Genomic DNA, 21027 nt, shown 5'->3' on the forward strand with positions numbered 1-21027 from the left:
TACCCCATAATGACATCACAATACCCCATAATGACGTCACAATACCCCATAATGACGTCACAATACCCCATAATGACGTCACAATACCTCCATAATGACGTCACAATACCCCATAATGACATCACAATACCCCATAATGACATCACAATACCCCATAATGACATCACAATACCCCATAATGACGTCACAATACCCCATAATGACGTCACAATACCCCATAATGACGTCACAATACCTCCATAATGACGTCACAATACCCCATAATGACATCACAATACCCCATAATGACGTCACAATACCCCATAATGACGTCACAATACCTCCATAATGACGTCACAATACCTCCATAATGACGTCACAATACCCCATAATGACGTCACAATACCCCATAATGACAAAGTGAAAAGGGTTTTAGAACTTTTTGACAATGTTGTGAAAATGAAATACAGAAATATCTCATTTACATAAGTATTCACACCCCAGAGTCAATACATGTTAGAATCACCTTTGGCAGCGATTACAGCTGTGTCTTTCTGGGTCAGTCTCTAAGAGCTGTGAGTCTTTCTGGGTCAGTCTCTAAGAGCTGTGAGTCTTTCTGGGTCAGTGTCTTAGAGCTGTGAGTCTTTCTGGGTCAGTCTCTAAGAGCTGTGAGTCTTTCTGGGTAAGTCTCTAAGAGCTTTGAGTCTTTCTGGGTCAGTCTCTAAGAGCTGTGAGTCTTTCTGGGTAAGTCTCTAAGAGCTGTGAGTCTTTCTGGGTAAGTCTCTAAGAGCTTGGAGTCTTTCTGGGTCAGTCTCTAAGAGCTGTGAGTCTTTCTGGGTCAGTCTCTAAGAGCTGGGAGTCTTTCTGGGTCAGTCTCTAAGAGCTGTGAGTCTTTCTGGGTCAGTCTCTAAGAGATTTACACACCTGGATTGTACACCATTATATAATTCTTCAAGCTCTGTCTAATTGGTTGTTGATCATTGCTAGACAGCCATTTTCAGGTCTTGTCATAGATTTTCATGCCGATTTAAGTCAAAACTGTAACGTGGCCACTCAGGAACATTCAATGTCGTCTTGGTAAGTAACTCCAGTGTAGATGTGGCCTTGTGTTTTAGGTTATTGTCCTGCTGAAAGGTGAATTCATCTCCCAGTGTCTGGTGGAAAGCAGACTGAACCAGGTTTTCCTTCCAAAATCCTAGAGGACTTAAATCTGCTTGAAAATCTATGATAATGGCTGTCTAGCAATGATCAACAACCAATTAGACAGCTTGAAGAATTAAAAAAAGAATAATGGGTAAATGTTGCACAATCCAGGTGTGTAAAGCTCTTAGTTTTTTTTTCAAATACCAGCAACAGTGTGTGAAAACCTTGTGAAGACTTACAGAAAACGTTTGACCTGTGTCATTGCCAACAAAGGGTATATAACAAAGTATTGAGATAAACTTTTGTTATTGACCAAATACTTATTTTCCACCATAATTTGCAAATAAATTCATAAAAAATCCTACAATGTGATTTTCTGGATTTTTTTTCTCATTTTGTCTGTCATAGTTGACGTGTACCTATGATGAAAATTACAGGCCTCTCTCATCTTTTTAAGTGGGAGAACTTGCACAATTGGTGGCTGACTAAATACTTTTTTGCCCCACTGTATGTACATACATATATTACACACATATATACATATATATATATACTTTTTATTTTAGAATTTTTCTTCTACTTTGACATTACTGTATTTTGTGTAGATTGTTGAAAATAAATAAAGTACAATTAAATCCATTTTAATCCCAATTTGTAACACAACAAAATCTGGAAAAAGTCAAGGGGTGTGACTTTCTGAAGGCACATAAACACACATGTTGATTTCTATAAATACACACTTTTTAAAAAAAAATCTCAGTTCTCTTTGTTCTACTCTACCTTTTGCTATTGATCTTTGTCCCAAATGGCACCCTATTCCCTATGGGTCCTGGTCAAAAGTAGTGCACTAAATACGGTATAGGGTGCCAATAGGGACATACCTTTTTAGTATGAAGGTCAACCAAACCCATTCAACCCTGCTGAGAGAGGAAAGACCACTGGGACAGGAAATAAAGGGAGGGAGGGAGAGAGGGAAAGGGAGGGAGGGAGAGAGGGGAAGGGAGAGAGGGAGAGAGAGAGGGGAAGGGAGAGAGGGAGAGAGGGGAAGGGAGAGAGAGAGTGTTGAAGAGATGGAGGGAGATGGTTGAAGGGAGGGGCAGTCTGTTCCTCCACCCTCTTCCCTTTGTAGGGTGTGACAGGATGTGACCTATACACAGAGGCATTCACACATCACAATGCCACTGCAGCCCTGTACTACAAAGATACAGAGAGAGACGGACAGAAATAGAGAGAGACAGAGACACACAGAGACAGGTAGAGAGAGACAGAGAGACAGGTAGAGAGAGACAGAGAGACAGGTAGAGAGAGACAGAGAGACAGGTAGAGAGAGACAGAGAGACAGGTAGAGAGAGACAGAGAGACAGGTAGAGCGAGACAGAGAGACAGGTAGAGAGAGACAGAGAGACAGGTAGAGAGAGACAGAGAGGCAGGTAGAGAGAGACACAGAGACAGGTAGAGAGAGACACAGAGACAGGCAGAGAGAGAGAGACAGATACAGGCAGAGAGAGACACAGAGACAGGCAGAGAGAGAGACAGACGGATACACAGAGACAGGCAGAGAGACACAGATACACAGACAGGCAGAGAGAGAGAGAGAGAGACAGACCGAGACAAACTCAGACAGACTGACTGAGAGACAGACAGACGGACAGAAAGAGATGCAGAGACAGAGAGGCAGACAGAGACACAGAGGCAGACAGACAGACAGACAAACAAACACAGAGATACCATAATTGATGAAATGGACTAAAATCTACATGATTTTTCTTACTGTCTACCTGCTCCCTTCTCTGACTGAACAGCTATGGCTGGCCTCCACCTGTGGCCATCCGTCCATGTTGCCCTTAGCAACAGCAGTGTGTTCCTCAACTACGACACCGCAGAGCGCAATGCTTCCTCCGACATCCGGAACATGACCCTAACTCTGGTTGACACGGAAACGAACGCCACCCTGCTCACCAGGACCCTGCCGGCCAACCAATCAGAGGGGAGATTAGGTTAGTGCTCTGGTTTCTACTTGGTCTAATGACATCGTCTGTAGACAACCAGCCTTATACTTTTTTTTTTTTTTTACTGAATGTCGGAGCCGTGTATTTAGCGAGGACATTTGAGGTTTCCTGCATTATTGATGCATTTTACGTGAAACTACATTTCATGGCGGCCATGTTGGCTCCTCATGGGCAATATTGACCAATAGCAGTACACAGAATTTTCTGAATTTGTACAAGATTCCAAATTCTCGTCATGAATGGAGAAATAGAACTCTGTAAAGCGCTAACATTTCATTCACTCTAAAAGCTGGACAAACTCTCTAAATACTGTACATGTACTCTGTTGTAGGAAGCATTTCATTTCATTCTAAAAGCTGGCCAAACTCTCTAAATACTGTACATGTACTCTGTTGTAGGAAGCATTTCATTTCATTCTAAAAGCTGGCCAAACTCTCTAAATACTGTACATGTACTCTGTTGTAGGAAGCATTTCATTTCATTCTAAAAGTTGGCCCAAACATTTCATTGAACTATGTACACACTACGCTGTATCCAATATTACAAATACACTTTTGATCTGACTTGATTTTAGAGTTCAACTGCTCCTGCTTCCTGTACGCTGGAACGTTCCACTTCCGCCTGGAGCAGATTGACTACGCAACCGCCAATTCTAATGCTAATGCTAGCCTAACGGATAGAGATGGGAATGGGGTTGTTACTACTACTACTACTACTACGACTACTACTGCCACCTGGTGGTGGAGCTCTGAGCTTCAGGTGGAGTGGCCGACCTTTCACATTGCCGTGGACCGAGCCAGCAACCAGTCAGGATCCTTCCAGGTGAGGAGAGGGTCTGTATGTGTGGATGGATGGTTGGTTGTTAAACTTAATGATAGCCGGAACATAATAGCTGTTATTTATCACCTTTAGGTATCGTTCAAGTTGAGCCACTGCTGTCTAACCCTCATCCCCTTTGTCTCTCCCAGGTGGGTATCTCGACCAATGAGCTGTTCCAGTCCTGCTCCTCTGGCCTTGGTTCCGCCCTCTTCCTGGAGGTCAGCTACCTGGAGTTCAACCAGATTGGTCGAAATAGCATCGACAAGGTCCGCGCCCGCACACGGCACCCAATCAAAGAGCTGCATTCTCAGACGGTGGATCTGTTGTGTGCGTTTCATTTCACGGAGCGAGACTTCATCAGGTACACTGGTTGTTTTACCATATTTTTAACATGAATTCAATGAAGGAGTGGGGCAGTTTATTGGATAGAGTGTTTTAGGCTGCGTTTACACAGGCAGTCCAATTCTGATCTTTTTTCTTCTCCCCCCCCCACACACACACTAATTGGTCTTTTGACCAATCAGATCAGATGTGATGTTGATTTTTGTCTATCCCCCACAAGACGCGCACGTTCACCACACGCAGGTTAAAATACCGAAACCCACTGTGAACCAACTGTATTAATTAGGAGACAGGTCGAAAGACACATGAAACATTCATGGAGATGTAGCTAGCATTTCGTTGCTAGCTAATTTGTCCTGGTAAATTATTTGACCTGAAATGAGTTTGGTCCTTTTTGTATGCTGGATCTTTGTAGTATTCTTACCCATTTTGAGTCGTACAAAATCATGTGTTTTCTACCCAAAGATAAAAGGGGAAACCTAGTTTAGTTTTTAGTTTTCTTTGGATTAGTCTCTCCTTTTGAATTAGTCTCTCCCCTTTTGGATTAGTCTCTCCTTTTGAATTAGTCTCTCCTTTTGGATTAGTCTCTCCCCTTTGATTAGTCTCTCCTTTTGAATTAGTCTCTCCTTTTGAATTAGTCTCTCCTTTTGAATTAGTCTCTCCTTTTGAATTAGTCTCTCCCCTTTGAATTAGTCTCTCCTTTTAAATTAGTCTCTCCTTTTGGATTAGTCTCTCCCCTTTGATTAGTCTCTCCTTTTGAATTAGTCTCTCCTTTTGAATTAGTCTCTCCTTTTGAATTAGTCTCTCCTTTTGAATTAGTCTCTACTTTTGAATTAGTCTCTCCTTTTGAATTAGTCTCTCCTTTTGAATTAGTCTCTACTTTTGGATTAGTCTCTCCTTTTGAATTAGTCTCTCCTTTTGAATTAGTCTCTCCTTTTGAATTAGTCTCTCCTTTTGAATTAGTCTCTACTTTTGAATTAGTCTCTCCTTTTGAATTAGTCTCTCCTTTTGAATTAGTCTCTCCTTTTGGATTAGTCTCTCCCCTTTGATTAGTCTCTCCTTTTGAATTAGTCTCTACTTTTGAATTAGTCTCTCCTTTTGAATTAGTCTCTCCTTTTGGATTAGTCTCTCCTTTTGAATTAGTCTCTCCTTTTGGATTAGTCTCTCCTTTTGGATTAGTCTCTCCTTTTGAATTAGTCTCTCCTTTTGAATTAGTCTCTCCTTTTGAATTAGTCTCTACTTTTGAATTAGTCTCTCCTTTTGAATTAGACTCTCCTTTTGAATTAGTCTCTCCCTTTGATTAGTCTCTCCCTTTGATTAGTCTCTCCTTTTGAATTAGTCTCTCCTTTTGGATTAGTCTCTCCTTTTGAATTAGTCTCTCCTTTTGAATTAGTCTCTCCTTTTGAATTAGTCTCTCCTTTTGGATTAGTCTCTCCCCTTTGATTAGTCTCTCCCCTTTGATTAGTCTCTCCTTTTGGATTAGTCTCTCCCCTTTGATTAGTCTCTCCTTTTGGATTAGTCTCTCCCCTTTGATTAGTCTCTCCTTTTGGATTAGTCTCTCCCCTTTGATTAGTCTCTCCTTTTGGATTAGTCTCTCCCTTTGGATTAGTCTCTCCTTTTGGATTAGTCTCTCCTTTTGGATTAGTCTCTCCCCTTTGATTAGTCTCTCCTTTTGGATTAGTCTCTCCCTTTGGATTAGTCTCTCCTTTTGAATTAGTCTCTCCTTTTGAATTAGTCTCTCCTTTTGGATTAGTCTCTCCCCTTTGATTAGTCTCTCCTTTTGGATTAGTCTCTCCCCTTTGATTAGTCTCTCCTTTTGGATTAGTCTCTCCCTTTGATTAGTCTCTCCTTTTGAATTAGTCTCTCCCTTTGGATTAGTCTCTCCTTTTGGATTAGTCTCTCCCTTTGATTAGTCTCTCCCTTTGATTAGTCTCTCCCATTGGATTAGACTCATTTTTTGATTAGTCTATAGAATAATAGTATAATTCCCAGCCCTATATACTATTATACTACTATTATACTATATAGGGCTGGGAATAATACTACTACTATACTATATAGGGCTGGGAATTATAATACTATACTATATAGGGCTGGGAATTATACTACTACTATACTATATAGGGCTGGGAATTATACTACTACTATACTATATAGGGCTGGGAATTATACTATTATACTATATAGGGCTGGGAATTATACTACTATACTATATAGGGCTGGGAATTATACTATTATACTATATAGGGCTGGGAATTATACTATTATACTATACTATATAGGGCTGGGAATTATACTATTATACTATATAGGGCTGGGAATTATACTACTATTATACTATATAGGGCTGGGAATATTACTATTATACTATATAGGGCTGGGAATTATACTACTACTATACTATATAGGGCTGGGAATTATACTACTACTATACTATATAGGGCTGGGAATTATACTACTATTATACTATATAGGGCTGGGAATTATACTATTACTATATAGGGCTGGGAATTATACTACTACTATACTATATAGGGCTGGGAATTATACTACTATTATACTATATAGGGCTGGGTATTATACTACTATACTATATAGGGCTGGGAATTATACTATTATACTATACTATATAGGGCTGGGAATTATACTACTATTATACTATATAGGGCTGGGAATTATACTATTATACTATATAGGGCTGGGAATTATACTACTACTATACTATATAGGGCTGGGAATTATACTACTATTATACTATATAGGGCTGGGAATTATACTATTATACTATATAGGGCTGGGAATTATACTATTACTATATAGGGCTGGGAATTATACTACTACTATACTATATAGGGCTGGGAATTATACTACTATTATACTATATAGGGCTGGGAATTATACTATTATACTATATAGGGCTGGGAATTATACTATTACTATACTATATAGGGCTGGGAATTATACTATTATACTATATAGGGCTGGGAATTATACTACTATTATACTATATAGGGCTGGGAATTATACTACTATTATACTATATAGGGCTGGGAATTATACTACTATTATACTATATAGGGCTGGGAATTATACTATTATACTATATAGGGCTGGGAATTATACTATTATACTATATAGGGCTGGGAATTATACTATTATACTATATAGGGCTGGGAATTATACTACTACTATATAGGGCTGGGAATTATACTATTATACTATATAGGGCTGGGAATTATACTACTACTATACTATATAGGGCTGGGAATTATACTATTATACTATATAGGGCTGGGAATTATACTACTACTATACTATATAGGGCTGGGAATTATACTATTATACTATATAGGGCTGGGAATTATACTATTATACTATATAGGGCTGGGTATTATACTACTATACTATATAGGGCTGGGAATTATACTACTACTATACTATATAGGGCTGGGAATTATACTATTATACTATATAGGGCTGGGAATTATACTATTACTATACTATATAGGGCTGGGAATTATAATACTACTATATAGGGCTGGGAATTATACTACTATTATACTATATAGGGCTGGGAATTATACTATTATACTATATAGGGCTGGGAATTATACTACTACTATACTATATAGGGCTGGGAATTATACTATTACTATATAGGGCTGGGAATTATACTACTACTATACTATAGAGGGCTGGGAATTATACTACTATTATACTATATAGGCTGGGAATTATACTACTATTATACTATATAGGGCTGGGAATTATACTACTATTATACTATATAGGCTGGGAATTATACTACTATTATACTATATAGGGCTGGGAATTATACTACTATTATACTATATAGGGCTGGGAATTATACTACTATTATACTATATAGGCTGGGAATTATACTACTATTATACTATATAGGGCTGGGAATTATACTATATAGGGCTGGGTATTATACTACTATACTATATAGGGCTGGCAATTATACTATTATACTATATAGGGCTGGGAATTATACTACTATTATACTATATAGTGCTGGGAATTATACTACTACTATACTATAGAGGGCTGGGAATTATACTACTATTATACTATATAGGCTTGGAATTATACTACTATTATACTATATAGGGCTGGGAATTATACTACTATTATACTATATAGGCTGGGAATTATACTACTATTATACTATATAGGGCTGGGAATTATACTACTATTATACTATATAGGGCTGGGAATTATACTACTATTATACTATATAGGCTGGGAATTATACTACTATTATACTATATAGGGCTGGGAATTATACTATATAGGGCTGGGTATTATACTACTATACTATATAGGGCTGGCAATTATACTATTATACTATATAGGGCTGGTAATTATACTACTATTATACTATATAGTGCTGGGAATTATACTACTACTATACTATATAGGGCTGGGTATTATAATACTATACTATATAGGGCTGGGAATTATACTATTACTATACTATATAGGGCTGGGAATTATACTATTATACTATATAGGGCTGGGAATTATACTATTATACTATATAGGGCTGGGAATTATACTATTATACTATATAGGGCTGGGAATTATACTATTATACTATATAGGGCTGGGAATTATACTATTACTATACTATATAGGGCTGGGTATTATACTACTATACTATATAGGGCTGGGAATTATACTATTATACTATATAGGGCTGGGAATTATACTATTATACTATATAGGGCTGGGAATTATACTATTATACTATATAGGGCTGGGAATTATACTACTACTATACTATATAGGGCTGGGAATTATACTATTACTATACTATATAGTGCTGGGAATTACACTATTACTATACTATATAGGGCTGGGAATTATACTATTATACTATATAGGGCTGGGAATTATACTATTATACTATATAGGGCTGGGTATTATACTACTATACTATATAGGGCTGGGAATTATACTACTACTATACTATATAGGGCTGGGAATTATACTATTATGCTATATAGGGCTGGGAATTATACTATTACTACACTATATAGGGCTGGGAATTATACTATTATACTATATAGGGCTGGGAATTATACTACTACTATAAAATATATAGGGCTGGGAATTATACTACTATTATACTATATAGTGCTGGGAATTATACTACTATTATACTATATAGGGCTGGGAATTGTACTATATAGGGCTGGGTATTATACTACTATACTATATAGGGCTGGGAATTATACTATTATACTATATAGGGCTGGGAATTATACTATTACTATACTATATAGGGCTGGGAATTATAATACTACTATATAGGGCTGGGAATTATACTACTATTATACTATATAGGGCTGGGAATTATACTATTATACTATATAGGGCTGGGAATTATACTACTACTATACTATATAGGGCTGGGAATTATACTACTATTATACTATATAGGGCTGGGAATTATACTATTACTATATAGGGCTGGGAATTATACTACTACTATACTATATAGGGCTGGGAATTATACTACTATTATACTATATAGGGCTGGGAATTATACTACTATTATACTATATAGGGCTGGGAATTATACTATATAGGGCTGGGTATTATACTACTATACTATATAGGGCTGGGAATTATACTATTATACTATATAGGGCTGGGAATTATACTATTACTATACTATATAGGGCTGGGAATTATACTATTACTATACTATATAGGGCTGGGAATTATACTACTATTATACTATATAGGGCTGGGAATTATACTACTATTATACTATATAGGGCTGGGAATTATACTACTACTATACTATATAGGGCTGGGAATTATACTATTACTATACTATATAGGGCTGGGAATTATAATACTACTATACTATATAGGGCTGGGAATTATACTATTATACTATATAGGGCCTGGAATTATACTATTATTATACTACTGTTATACTATATAGGGCTGGGAAATATACTACTATTATACTATATAGGGCTGGGAATTATACTACTATACTATATAGGGCTGGGAATTATACTATTATACTATGTAGGGCTTGGAATTATACTACTATACTATATAGGGCTGGGAATTATACTATTATACTATATAGGGCTGGGAATTATACTATATAGGGCTGGGAATTATACTATTACTATACTATATAGGGCTGGGAATTATAATACTACTATCCTCTATAGGGCTGGGAATTATACTATTATACTGTATTGGGCTGGGAATTATACTACTACTATACTATATAGGGCTGGGAATTATACTATTACTATACTATATAGGGCTGGGAATTATAACACTACTAACCTCTATAGGGCTGGGAATTATACTATTATACTGTATTGGGCTGGGTATTATACTACTACTATACTATATAGGGCTGGGAATTATACTACTATACTATATAGGGCTGGGAATTATACTATTATACTATATAGGGCTGGGAATTATACTACTACTATACTATATAGGGCTGGGAATTATACTATTACTATACTTTATAGGGCTGGGAATTATACTACTATTATACTATATAGGGCTGGGAATTATACTATTACTATACTATATAGGGCTGGGAATTATACTATTACTATACTATATAGGGCTGGGAATTATACTACTATTATACTATATAGGGCTGGGAATTATACTATTATACTATATAGGGCTGGGAATTATACTACTATTATACTATATAGGGCTGGGAATTATACTATTATACTATATAGGGCTGGGAATTATACTACTACTATACTATATAGGGCTGGGAATTATACTATTACTATACTATATAGGGCTGGGAATTATAATACTACTATACTATATAGGGCTGGGAATTATACTATTATACTATATAGGGCTGGGAATTATACTACTATTATACTATATAGGGCTGGGAATTATACTATTACTATACTTTATAGGGCTGGGAATTATACTACTATTATACTATACAGGGCTGGGAATTATACTATTACTATACTATATACGGCTGGGAATTATACTATTACTATACTATATAGGGCTGGGAATTATACTACTATTATACTATATAGGGCTGGGAATTATACTATTATACTATATAGGGCTGGGAATTATACTATATAGGGCTGGGAATTATACTACTATTATACTACTATTATACTATATAGGGCTAGGAATTATACTACTATTATACTACTATTATACTATATAGGGCTGGGAATTATACTACTATTATACTACTATTATACTATATAGGGCTAGGAATTATACTACTACTATACTACTATTATACTAAATAGGGCTGGGAATTATACTACTATTATACTACTATTATACTATATAGGGCTGGGAATTATACTATTATACTATATAGGGCTGGGAATTATACTATATAGGGCTGGGAATTATACTACTATTATACTACTATTATACTATATAGGGCTAGGAATTATACTACTATTATACTACTATTATACTATATAGGGCTGGGAATTATACTACTATTATACTACTATTATACTATATAGGGCTGGGAATTATACTACTACTATACTATATAGGGCTGGGAATTATACTACTACTATACTATATAGGGCTGGGAATTATACTACTACTATACTATATAGGGCTGGGAATTATACTACTACTATACTATATAGGGCTGGGAATTATACTACTACTATACTATATAGGGCTGGGAATTATACTACTACTATACTATATAGGGCTGGGAATTATACTACTACTATACTATATAGGGCTGGGAATTATACTACTATACTGTATAGGGCTGGGTATTATACTACTATACTGTATAGGGCTGGGTATTATACTACTATACTATATAGGGCTGGGTATTATACTACTATACTGTATAGGGCTGGGTATTATACTACTATACTATATAGGGCTGGGTATTATACTACTATACTGTATAGGGCTGGGTATTATACTACTATACTATATAGGGCTGGGTATTATACTACTATACTATATAGGGCTGGGTATTATACTACTATACTATATAGGGCTGGGTATTATACTATTATACTATATAGGGCTGGGAATTATACTACTATTATACTATATAGGGCTGGGAATTATACTACTATTATACTATATAGGGCTGGGAATTATACTATATAGGGCTGGGTATTATACTACTATACTATATAGGGCTGGGAATTATACTATTATACTATATAGGGCTGGGAATTATACTATTATACTATATAGTGCTGGGAATTATACTATTACTATACTATATAGGGCTGGGAATTATACTATTACTATACTATATAGGTCTGGGAATTATACTACTATTATACTATAAAGGGCTGGGAATTATACTACTATTATACTATATAGGGCTGGGAATTATACTATTATACTATATAGGGCTGGGAATTATACTACTACTATACTATATAGGGCTGGGAATTATACTATTACTATACTATATAGGGCTGGGAATTATAATACTACTATACTATATAGTGCTGGGAATTATACTATTATACTATATAGGGCCTGGAATTATACTATTATTATACTACTATTATACTATATAGGGCTGGGAAATATACTACTATTATACTATATAGGGCTGGGAATTATACTACTATACTATATAGGGCTGGGAATTATACTATTATACTATATAGGGCTTGGAATTATACAACTATACTATATAGGGCTGGGAATTATACTATTATACTATATAGGGCTGGGAATTATACTATATAGGGCTGGGAATTATACTATCACTATACTATATAGGGCTGGGAATTATAATACTACTATCCTCTATAGGGCTGGGAATTATACTATTATACTGTATTGGGCTGGGAATTATACTACTACTATACTATATAGGGCTGGGAATTATACTATTACTATACTATATAGGGCTGGGAATTATAATACTACTATCCTCTATAGGGCTGGGAATTATACTATTATACTGTATTGGGCTGGGTATTATACTACTACTATACTATATAGGGCTGGGAATTATACTACTATACTATATAGGGCTCGGAATTATACTATTATACTATATAGGGCTGGGAATTATACTACTACTCTACTATATAGGGCTGGGAATTATACTATTACTATACTATATAGGGCTGGGAATTATACTATTACTATACTTTATAGGGCTGGGAATTATACTACTATTATACTATATAGGGCTGGGAATTATACTATTACTATACTATATAGGGCTGGGAATTATACTATTACTATACTATATAGGGCTGGGAATTATACTACTATTATACTATATAGGGCTGGGAATTATACTATTATACTATATAGGGCTGGGAATTATACTACTATTATACTATATAGGGCTGGGAATTATACTATTATACTATATAGGGCTGGGAATTATACTACTACTATACTATATAGGGCTGGGAATTATACTATTACTATACTATATAGGGCTGGGAATTATAATACTACTATACTATATAGGGCTGGGAATTATACTATTATACTATATAGGGCTGGGAATTATACTACTATTATACTATATAGGGCTGGGAATTATACTATTATACTATATAGGGCTGGGAATTATACTATTACCATACTATATAGGGCTGGGAATTATACTATTACTATACTTTATAGGGCTGGGAATTATACTACTATTATACTATATAGGGCTGGGAATTATACTATTACTATACTATATAGGGCTGGGAATTATACTATTACTATACTATATAGGGCTGGGAATTATACTACTATTATACTATATAGGGCTGGGAATTATACTATTATACTATATAGGGCTGGGAATTATACTACTATTATACTACTATTATACTATATAGGGCTAGGAATTATACTACTATTATACTACTATTATACTATATAGGGCTGGGAATTATACTACTATTATACTATATAGGGCTAGGAATTATACTACTACTATACTACTATTATACTAAATAGGGCTGGGAATTATACTACTATTATACTACTATTATACTATATAGGGCTGGGAATTATACTACTATTATACTACTATTATACTAAATAGGGCTGGGAATTATACTACTACTATACTACTATTATACTAAATAGGGCTGGGAATTATACTACTATTATACTACTACTATACTATATAGGGCTGGGTATTATACTACTATACTATATAGGGCTGGGAATTATACTACTACTATACTATATAGGGCTGGGAATTATACTACTACTATACTATATAGGGCTGGGAATTATACTATTATACTATATAGGGCTGGGAATTATACTACTACTATACTATATAGGGCTGGGAATTATACTATTATACTATATAGGGCTGGGAATTATACTACTACTATACTATATAGGGCTGGGAATTATACTATTATACTATATAGGGCTGGGAATTATACTACTACTATACTATATAAGGCTGGGAATTATACTATTATACTATATAGGGCTGGGAATTATACTACTACTATATAGGGCTGGGAATTATACTATTATACTATATAGGGCTGGGAATTATACTACTACTATACTATATAGGGCTGGGAATTATACTATTACTATACTATATAGGGCTGGGAATTATACTATTACTATACTATATAGGGCTGGGAATTATACTATTGCTATCCTCTATAGGGCTGGGAATTATACTATTACACTATATAGGGCTGGAAATTATACTACTACTATACTATATAGGGCTGGGTATTATACTACTATACTGTATAGGGCTGGGTATTATACTACTATACTATATAGGGCTGGGTATTATACTACTATACTGTATAGGGCTGGGTATTATACTACTATACTATATAGGGCTGGGTATTATACTACTATACTGTATAGGGCTGGGTATTATACTACTATACTATATAGGGCTGGGTATTATACTACTATACTATATAGGGCTGGGTATTATACTACTATACTATATAGGGCTGGGTATTATACTATTATACTATATAGGGCTGGGAATTATACTATTATACTATATAGGGCTGGGAATTATAATACTACTATTATACTATATAGGGCTGGGAATTATACTATTATACTATATAGGGCTGGGAATTATACTATTATACTATATAGGGCTGGGAATTATACTATTATACTATATAGGGCTGGGAATTATACTACTATACTATATAGGGCTGGGAATTATACTACTACTATACTATATAGGGCTGGGAATTACACTACTACTATACTATATAGGGCTGGGAATTATACTACTATACTATATAGGGCTGGGAATTATACTACTACTATACTATATAGGGCTGGGAATTATACTATTACTATATAGGGCTGGGAATTATACTACTATACTATATAGGGCTGGGAATTATACTACTACTATACTATATAGGGCTGGGAATTATACTACTACTATACTATATAGGGCTGGGAATTATACTATTACTATATAGGGCTGGGAATTATACTACTATACTGTATAGGGCTGGGAATTATACTACTACTATACTATATAGGGCTGGGAATTATACTATTATACTATATAGGGCTGGGAATTACACTACTACTATACTATATAGGGCTGGGAATTATACTACTATACTATATAGGGCTGGGAATTATACTACTACTATACTATATAGGGCTGGGAATTATACTACTACTATACTATATAGGGCTGGGAATTATACTATTACTATATAGGGCTGGGAATTATAATACTACTATACTATATAGGGCTGGGAATTATACTACTACTATACTATATAGGGCTGGGAATTATACTACTACTATACTATATAGGGCTGGGAATTATAATACTACTATACTATATAGGGCTGGGTATTATACTACTATACTATATAGGGCTGGGAATTATAATACTACTATACTATATAGGGCTGGGAATTATAATACTACTATACTGTATAGGGCTGGGAATTATACTGTTATACACATTATCCTCACACAAGTCTGTATTCACTTTTTAATAAGGAAATAGACTATTTGGGTTTTCACATAGAAATAAGTTGCCCCCCCCCCCGTCTACAAAAAATTTAAATAAATCCCAGCAACCCCAAACTACTTCCTGTCACTTTGCCCACTGGAGCTGCTTCTTCTTGCTTGTAGCTGATAGGAGGGGAACCCGGTGAGGTCATCTGCTGTAACACCCCATCCGTTACAACGATCGACCAAGATGCCGTTCTGCACACCACTGTTGTACCACGCCGTTATTTGCCTGTTTGTGGACCGCCTGTTAGCTTGCAGGCGCTCTTGTCCTTCTCCTTCGACCTCTCATCAACGAGCTGTTTTCACCCACAGGACTGCAGCTGACTGGATGTTTTTTTGTTTGTCGCACCATTCTCAGTAAAAACCTAGACACTGTCGTGCTTGAAAAGCCCAGTAGGGCGACCGTTTCTGAGATACTGGATCTGGCGAGCCTGGCACCGACGATCATACCGACGCTCAAAGTCTCTTAGTCTCTCATTTTGCCCATTCTAACGTTCAACTGAACAGTAACTGAATGTCTTAATGCCTGTCTGGCTGCTTTATATAACAAGCCATGACCACATGACTCACTGTCTGTAGGAGCGATCCATTTTCCTGTATAGGGTGGTGTACCTAATAAACTGTCCACTGAGTGTGTATTATATACAGCATGCCAGTTAGCTGATGCTTTTAGCCAAAGCAACTTAGTCATGCTGCGTCACATTTTACCTGTGTCATCTATTTACTTCTTGTCTAAAAAAAAGTATCATATTTTTATTTGTCTTATGTGAGTGTGAAGCACTGCAATTTATTGTTGTAAATGTGTGTTTATAAATAAAGTTTTTATTTTATTTGACCACAGGGTGGCGCTGCGCTCCCCTCACACAAACCAGGATGTCAAGTCATCTGGTCCTCTCTACCTCTCTAGGATCTTCTCCTATAAGCTACTGGTGGACAACATCAACTCCTACAGGTACACACACACACACACACACACACACACACACACACACACACACACACACACTTTTGCAAAGTATTGTATTAAACCAAAATACAGTGCGAACATAAGCAAGCATTTAAAGTTAAACAAGTTCTCACGTACATAATGCGTATCAGCCAATTAAAATTGTGGATTTACTTGCATGTGACAGAAAGCGAAATTGTAGCTGGTCCCATAAGATAACATGGCGCATGTTAGCCCTATGCTAACCTCACCGGGTGGCAGTGATTTACATCCAGGCACAACTTCTGCAGCCAGTTTAAAATTGTAGATGTCGTTTTTGTAAAGGATTCTCCTCCTCCTCCTCCTCCTCCTCCTCTTCCTCCTCCAGGTCAGGCTGCGAGGGAGCGGTATCTTTACGACTGGTGACCCCTCCCTGTGCTCTGATCAACGGCAAGGTCCTCTTATTCCGGGACGGAGATGTGGGGTCAGAGGGAAAGGGGGGCACAGGGGCGGGGGGAGGGGTGATGGGGGCGGAAGGCCTGCCCCCCTCCGTTCCACTGGCGTTTAATTGGCTGACACAGGGGGAGAACGAGACAGAATTCAACTGTTCGGTGTTTGACCCAGGAAGGAATAAATACTGCTTTAGATTCGTGCTCAACTTCAGCCGCTCCCAGAGTCCAGCACAGACCTGCCTGGTGGTAAACAGGAACACAGGTAGGAACACAACTTTACCCTGACCCAAGCATGACCCCTGACCCAAGCATGACCCCTGACCCAAGCATGACCCTACACCCCTAACCCTAACCCAACCATGACCCTACACCCCTAACCCTGACCCTACCATGACCGTACACCCCTAACCCTGACCGCAAACCCTAACTGCTATATTCTAGCCCTAACCTTAACCCTAACTCAACGCTAGCTTGGGAAGCATCAGAAAAAGCTTGACCAGCACTAGACAGCATCAGACCAGCATCAGACCAGCACTGACCAGCATCAGACCAGCATCAGACCAGCACTGACCAGCATCAGACCAGCACCAGACCAGCATCAGACCAGCACTGACCAGCATCAGACCAGCACTGACCAGCATCAGACCAGCACTGACCAGCACCAGACCAGCATCAGTCCAGCATCAAACCAACTTGGCCAACATCAGACCAGCACTGACCAGCATCAGACCAGCATCAGTCCAGCATCAAACCAACTTGGCCAACATCAGACCAGCTTGACCAGCATCAGACCAGCACTGACCAGCATCAGACCAGGATCAGACAAGCGCTTGACCAGCATCAGACCAGTGCTTGACCAGCATCAGACCAGCTTGACCAGCATCAGACCAGCTTGACCAGCATCAGACCAGTGCTTGACCAGCATCAGACCAGCTTGACCAGCATCAGACCAGCTTGACCAGCATCAGACCAGCACTGACCAGCATCAGACCAGCACTGACCAGCATCAGACCAGGATCAGACAAGAGCTTGACCAGCATCAGACCAGTGCTTGACCAGCATCAGACCAGCTTGACCAGCATCAGACCAGCACTGACCAGCATCAGACCAGCTTGACCAGCATCAGACCAGCACTGACCAGCATCAGACCAGCTTGACCAGCATCAGACCAGCTTGACTAGCATTTTTCAGCAGCTAGAGAGCTACTGTATGTGACATCTCTCTCTAGCTCGATCCCCCAAAATCTCTTGCCCTCTTCTCCCTCCTCTCTCTTTCGCCCCCCCTCGCTCTCTCACCCCTCTCCTCTCTCCATAGAGTCATGGGGTGTGTGGCAGGCGTGGAGTGTGTGCAGTGTGAGCTGTGGAGAGGGGGTGAGGGAGCGAGTGCGAGAGTGTCTGCTGCCCTCCGGTGGTGGGAGTATGCAGTGCACCGGCATGGTCAAGGAACAGTCTCTCTGCTCACTGGAAGACTGTGCAGGTACGCTGTTCCTTTCTTAACATAATCTAATGTCAACTCTCTCTCTCTCTCCTTTCCACTCTGTTTCTAGCATTTCCTCATATCTTCAGTCATGTAGTATCTCCCTCCTACTCTCTCTGCTTTTCTCTTTTATGCCCAGCAATGTCACTTCCTCTATCTGCGCAAGACGTGAAAATACGTCTTTTTAACAAACAAAATACATATTTTCATTGTCTTGTGCTCATAGGCTTATCCTCAATGATGTCATATTGATTTCCTCAATCATCTAACTTAACCTTGTTTCTCTTGTCCCCTCGTCTATTTCTCTTTCTTTCTACTTTCCCTCACCGCCTTCTCGCTTCCTCTCTTTCCATCTCTCTCTGTCTCCCAGTCCTCCCCGCTCCCTCTCCGTCCGCCCCGCCTCCTCCAGCCTCCTCCTCCTTTCTCGGTGGTAACCTGGTAGTCGTGGCCGGTATATCCCTGTGTCTGGCTGTCATCCTAGCTACCATCCTGGTCACCCTGTGGCGTAAACTCTGCCGGACGCCCCAGTGTAGCTCGGTCCGCCGCGGATCTATGCACTCACCTGGGGGACGTAAACTCTCTGACGAGGCCTCCATCTGTGGGAACAGCCTCCAGAGACCCAGCCTCTCCGACAGCCAGGGGAACCACGGGGGCACAGGGCCAGGGTTAGCCCAGAACGAAAGGCCTAACCTGGGGTGTAAACCTCTACCTCAGCCTCCTCCTCTAGTTATTCCCCTGGTTCAGGACCCAGATAGACTGTCTCCATCGGGACAGAAGGTGCTACCGCCAATCTTTGGGTAGGTAGAGTTTTTTTAAATTTTTTATTTAATTTCACATCTATGTTTTTAATTTTAATATATGTTCACAAAATACAGTGTGCTCCACAACTACATTTTGACAGTCAAATCACTATTTGGACCAATCAGATTGCTTGGCTGGAACTAACCATCTCATAACTGATAATTGATGTATCGTCTGCGAAACATTTAAGGAAAAACGGGTATTTATATATATATATATATATATTAATTAATATTTTTTTAAAGGCTTTAGGACTTTTCTGAGTCAGAAGTACGGGGAATAACTGTAGTGTCCTAGCTGAAGTACGGGGAATAACTGTAGTGTTCCAGCTGAAGTACGGGGAATAACTGTAGTGTTCTAGCTGAAGTACGGGGAATAACTGTAGTGTTCCAGCTGAAGTACGGGGAATAACTGTAGTGTTCTAGCTGAAGTACGGGGAATAACTGTAGTGTTCTAGCTGAAGTACGGGGAATAACTGTAGTGTTCCAGCTGAAGTACGGGGAATAACTGTAGTGTTCTAGCTGAAGTACGGGGAATAACTGTAGTGTTCCAGCTGAAGTACGGGGAATAACTGTAGTGTTCTAGCTGAAGTACGGGGAATAACTGTAGTGTTCCAGCTGAAGTACGGGGAATAACTGTAGTGTTCCAGCTGAAGTACGGGGAATAACTGTAGTGTTCTAGCTGAAGTACGGGGAATAACTGTAGTGTTCCAGCTGAAGTACGGGGAATAACTGTAGTGTTCCAGCTGAAGTACGGGGAATAACTGTAGTGTTAGATGCTGACCACACCACTTGCGTTAAATGTGCGAATGTTGCAAAATAAATGTACACATACATGTTTTTCAAATAATTTCATCCAAACTGGGCACTCGTCAACAAGCATCTGCGAAGCCAGGCGCCCAAATTTTTTTTTTACACTTGACGTCCTTGGCGCACGCGCCCGGTCTAGTCAGCATGTTTGCTGAAACAAGCACACTAATGAACCTCTTCATTCTCTCGCTTGGATTCATCAACACATTTTAAAACTGCTGATCAATTGAATTTAACAC

The 21027-nt window shown here is 38.1% G+C and overlaps 1 protein-coding gene across 1 annotated transcript in view; it reads left to right on the forward strand.

The window, feature by feature from the left end:
- Window positions 1–21027, forward strand: part of thsd1 (thrombospondin, type I, domain containing 1) — a 39794-nt gene that overhangs the window by 14593 nt on the left and 4174 nt on the right. Inside the window, exons 3-9 of the mRNA XM_045690262.1 lie at window positions 2925–3119; window positions 3706–3953; window positions 4100–4311; window positions 17167–17277; window positions 17639–17964; window positions 19017–19178; window positions 19549–19975. Coding sequence (XP_045546218.1) covers window positions 2925–3119; window positions 3706–3953; window positions 4100–4311; window positions 17167–17277; window positions 17639–17964; window positions 19017–19178; window positions 19549–19975 — 1681 coding nt within the window. The remainder of the gene's footprint in view (window positions 1–2924; window positions 3120–3705; window positions 3954–4099; window positions 4312–17166; window positions 17278–17638; window positions 17965–19016; window positions 19179–19548; window positions 19976–21027) is intronic.

The sequence above is a fragment of the Salmo salar genome, chromosome ssa11 (assembly GCF_905237065.1).
Source record: "Salmo salar chromosome ssa11, Ssal_v3.1, whole genome shotgun sequence".
Classification (NCBI taxonomy): domain Eukaryota; kingdom Metazoa; phylum Chordata; class Actinopteri; order Salmoniformes; family Salmonidae; genus Salmo; species Salmo salar.